This window comes from Plectropomus leopardus, unplaced genomic scaffold, assembly GCF_008729295.1.
Source record: "Plectropomus leopardus isolate mb unplaced genomic scaffold, YSFRI_Pleo_2.0 unplaced_scaffold1763, whole genome shotgun sequence".
NCBI lineage: Eukaryota > Metazoa > Chordata > Actinopteri > Perciformes > Serranidae > Plectropomus > Plectropomus leopardus.
Genome location: NW_024618976.1, coordinates 1 through 4,781, shown reverse-complemented (window position 1 = coordinate 4,781; position 4,781 = coordinate 1). Strand labels below are relative to the sequence as shown.

General features: G+C 39.8%; 1 protein-coding gene across 1 annotated transcript; it reads right to left on the bottom strand.

Moving 5' to 3' along the window:
- Positions 1–833: 833 nt before the first annotated feature.
- Positions 834–3,932, bottom strand: LOC121964887 (formin-like protein 2; the record flags this gene model as incomplete). The annotated part of the gene is made up of 4 exons (XM_042515068.1): positions 834–958; positions 1,689–1,952; positions 2,431–2,674; positions 3,831–3,932. Coding segments are annotated over 4 exons (735 nt in total), but the record flags the coding sequence as incomplete, so codon positions are not given.
- Positions 3,933–4,781: the final 849 nt, after the last annotated feature.

Sequence of the window (4,781 nt, the reverse complement as noted above, 5' to 3'; positions counted from 1 at the left end):
TTGTTAGGAGCCAGAATGAAAGCGTATTCAGAGGAGGTGTCGTGCTGTCGAGCTTCAGAAGCTCTGATTTATACATCAGCGTTAAGAGGAAACATTAAGGATTTCTAAAAGTTTTTTGTTTCATAACAAACCTGACTGAAAATGATCATGATCAGAATAACACAGAAAATAAAGCACCGTTGCTAAAGGGAGTAGATTTTCTTTCTTTTTTTTGATGCAGACGCTCTCAAATATGTCAGTGATCAGCAGCTACATTGATTTTGACAGGTCACCTAGTGGAAATAGCATGTATTTCCTCCATATAGGTCAAAATGACCTCATCAGGTGGAAAATAGTAAAAACTACAAATTCCTAGTCAAAAGCCCAGAATGACACCCAGAAATAATACAAGTCCTGTTTTTCTGCTCTGATGGCTGTGGGATCAAAAATGTCAGTTTGAATGGGTTTCAATGGAGCATTTTTGACCTGAACAGTCTGATTGTAACTATTTAGTTTCCACAGTGTATTTTAGACTTATTGTAGGAGCTGAGCTGGAAATTCACACATTAAAACAACAATATACAATCTTGCCAAAATTTATGGCATTTGCATAAACACAGCCAAAATTAACAAAAAAATAAGAACGAAAAGAGTGTAAAAGGAACCAAACAGTCCCTAAAGGGTTAAATTAATAAGAAACAATAAACAATTTCTTAATAAACAGAGAGGAAATATTTAATAACTGCAGAGAAAGACTCAACTGTGAAGTTTAGTGTATTCAGTGTGCCACAGAGACGGAGACGGAGAGGGAGACGGAGACAGAGACGGAGACAGAGACAGAGACAGAGACACACCTCTAAGACGTGCTCGTCGTCCAGCTCGTTGAAGATGGTTCCTGCCACCTGGTTGGATTTGAGCGCCTGCCAGTTCAACAGCGGCATGCGGTATTTGGTTTGAATGGGTTTCTTCTTTTTACAACCTACAAGAAAGAACGAAAAAAAATCAAAATTGTTCGACGAAAAATACTTTTCTTGAATCTTTTTTTTTGGTCTTTCGGCATCCGATATTGTTTTTATATTAAAGGGTCTCAAACTAAAAAGTTTATGAGCACTATACATTTTTTTACAAAAACATAAACTGCCAAAATACAGAAATGACCTTTACATGAATGTTTTTACACACCTAACATACTCGGCACAGTATGCATGCTTTTATTCTGAAATATGTACACACAATTGCTAATTGTTTACTATTATTGTATTATTATTTTATATTTTAATATGCTGGTGCTGGAACTTATTTCTGCTGGCTAAAATGCTCTTTGAGCATCAGAGTGACGGTAATGAAACTAAAGTTTCTCCTGATGATCAACTAAGTATTTCTGACTCTGTTTTTATTGGTGGTTAAATAACAACATTGTTTCAGAAATTAGATAAAAAAATATATATATGCAGTATTCAAAGACACCTTTAAGTGCCAAGTTTGCAGTGAAGTTAATTTGGGAATTTGTAAACTTAATATATATATATGTGTGTGTTAAAAATTGAGAAAGGGGCAGGAAATATACTGTAAGGTTGACTTCTTGACTGCTTTTTCGGACTTTTGTTTTGTTTGTTTATAATATGTTTTAGTCTTTTTTTCTGGTTAAAATTAAAGTCATTCGTTCATTCATTCGGTACTCCTGCCCGCTCCTCTGACTGCGGACTCACCTGAGCTCCCATCGGTCACATCCCCTGACGGCTGGGTCGCACCTCCTCCAGGAGGCAGCAGGGGTGGTGGAGCCGCTGGTGGAGGTGGAGGAGCAGGAGGAGGAGTTCCAGTTGGAGGTGGAGGTGGAAGAGGAGGAGGAGGAGGAGGTGGAGGAGGAGCTTGTGCTGTGGCTGACTGCAGAGGAACCTCAGAGACTTGAGGCTGAGGGTCTGAGGGGCCGGCAGAGTCCTCGTGGTCTGAACCTGAAGCTGCTTCCTCTTTGGCTGAAAGAGAAAAAAAGACTTTTTATCGTCAAACTCTCTAATCTGACATTTATGACGTCATTTATGATGACATCATTTATGACATCATTTATGATGTCATTACAGGAGGGACACTCAACCTGCTCTGCTTGGGGCGCCAGTTTTGCAAAATGACAGGGGCCAGGGGCCAGGGGCCAACCACAGCAGCCCCATACATGTTTCTAGGATTTAAGACACCAAAGTGTCTCTTTGTGAACCTAAAATTCAGCTCGATGTGGAGGACAGACGGGTTTAAGAGAAGTTAAATGCTTGTCGTGGGTTAAATGTGACTCCTTCAGCCTCAGAGTGAATTTACTGGAGTCATATTGGGAAAACTGGTCCTCCTGTGAGAGAACCAGCAGCTCATTAGAGTCTGAGGTCTCTGCTGTGGATGTTTCTCTTTACTTCTGTAACAGACATTATTCTGGTCTGGAGGTCTGACAACATCAAGCGCTCTGACCTTTCTGCGTCTCGTGCTGGATGACGGGGACCACCTGAACGTCCAGCTGTCCAGAGGAGGTGCGCTCCATGCGGACCAGCCCCTGCTCCACCAGAGCCTGCACTTTGACCTCCAGCTCCCTCAGGGCCCGAGTACATCGATCTCTGTCTCTCTCGCGCTCTCTCTCCATCTCCCGTTCCAGCTCTCTCTCTCGTTCTCGCTGCTGCAGGAGGGTCACCTGGGAGCAGGACTCACGGAGACTCTCCTACAGGACACAACAGGACACACAAACAGGAGACAGGAGAAGTTCTGTGAAAATCAAATCAAAAAATGAGAATTTTTAAAAGGTTTTACACAGGATGCACATCATGATATCGAAATATGCAATTCAGAGCCAAAACTGGTGTAAAATTAAAATAATACATATTCAATATACATATAAATCTTTGCTGGTCCAAAGTTTACTTTGTTATATGTGACGTCGTCTTGTTTTATTATTTTTATTATTTTTTATCGTCTTTTATTGCATTTATTCTTATAATTCAAAAACTTTTTAATCTTTATTTTTATTTTACCTGCCTTTTTTATGATCTGCCTGTTTTATTTACCGTTATTGCTTTATTTTCTTTATTCTTGTTGACCTTTCATATTCGCAGTTTGTTCTGGCCTTTTTGTTTGAGTGTTTTAGACTTTCCTCTGTTTGTTGATGTTTATTTTTATTATTCGCTGAGTTCCTGCCTTTGCTTTGTCTGTCGAAGCACTTTAAACAACTGCTTTTAAAGATGCTTCATAAAAAAAGTTCTTCTTCTTCTGATTATTTTTACCATCATTATTATTATTATTATTATTATTATGATATGGATCGGAGCCACTCAAGATTTACGCCTGCAATATGCTGCCTGCATGATCAGCGCTTAAACATCGCAGAACCTGTTGTTTTTTTGTTTTTGTTTTTTTCCGGCAACCACGTTAACAGGTTAGAGCGGCGCTGCTCAGGCGCATCTCAGCCGCCCCGCAGCCGCAGCACATCTACACAAACGCTGGCTCAATGATTTTATCTGTGCGCCGTGCGCAGGTGTCAGCAGAAATCGACAGTGAAAATAGCATTTTGATGATTATACTGACTCTATACCTCTTTTTATTACAGTTTTAATGTATCACAGAGGTGAAATACAAATATATGTTTTACTCAAACTTTCCTGCTTCTGTTTCAAAATCAAAGTCCTCTGACAACGTCTCTGTGGACAGAATCCCATCAGTTTCTGACACATGGCATGTTATTTTGAAATATTTGCAGGACCGTGATGTTGACAGTGCAGCAGCTGCATGACTTCATGAATGAGTGGAACAGAAAAGTACAATCCAAGCTGCACTTTTCTTTAATAAAAATAAAATGCAAACAAAAGAAGGTCGCACTCTACCTTTAGGAGCTCCACTTCCTTCGTGGTCTGAATGAGCTTCTTCTCCATTTCGGACATTTTCTCCATGGCCTCCCTCTCACTCTCCTGCAGCCTGGAGCTCAGCTGTCACACATCGTGATCACAAACACTGAATACAGCGAGGACAAACGTGCTCGTAGAGGAAAATGTTTCACCTAATAGTTTAATAATCTGTTTTCTCTGATATTGTTGCTGCTGCTCTGAGTGGCGTCTGCTCTGCTCCGAGACAAACTGCTGCTGAGCAGATGTGAGGTGACGGTTCTCCTGCAGGAGGAGCAACTCTGAGGAGTTAAAGGGATTAGGGCAGATTGAATCAGACTGCTTTTGTTTTGTTTTGCCTTTTCTGGGTTTCCTGACTTTTACTCATTTGTGCTGTCACTAACACCTCTTGATTAGCCATCAACCAATTGTTCCACCAAAAAAAGCTTTTCAAGACTGCAGAGTGACGTGTTGTTCCTCTGACGCAAAAACAAGACGATCCGAGGGTGATAGGAATTTATTTTGAAACTTATACAGATCATCAGGAAAAAAGGGAGACAAAAATTGACAGTTATTCCAGTGCAGAATATTTTTACTGGTTTTTTTTTTTTTTTAATTTTTGGGGTAATTTCTTCTGTCGTTGCTCATCGCCTTCTTCCCTTGTTTTTGAAAGAAATCAAGCCAATTTGCTCAGGTTTTAAAGGGTTAAACGCAGAATAAACTTACAGCAACAAAAGAGAGTGAGGTTGGTCACTTGACATGGATGTGCCTACACTTACTTTTTATAATTTTTTTTTACATTAAAAAAAAAAAAAAAAGTGTTAATAGTATATTTCACACCAAAGAGACAACAAATGAAAACTAGCTCTGTGCTGTATCTGGTGCAATACACATATTACACACTGTCCTTATTTTAAATTATCCAATAAATGAATGTGTGTGTGTGTGTGTGTG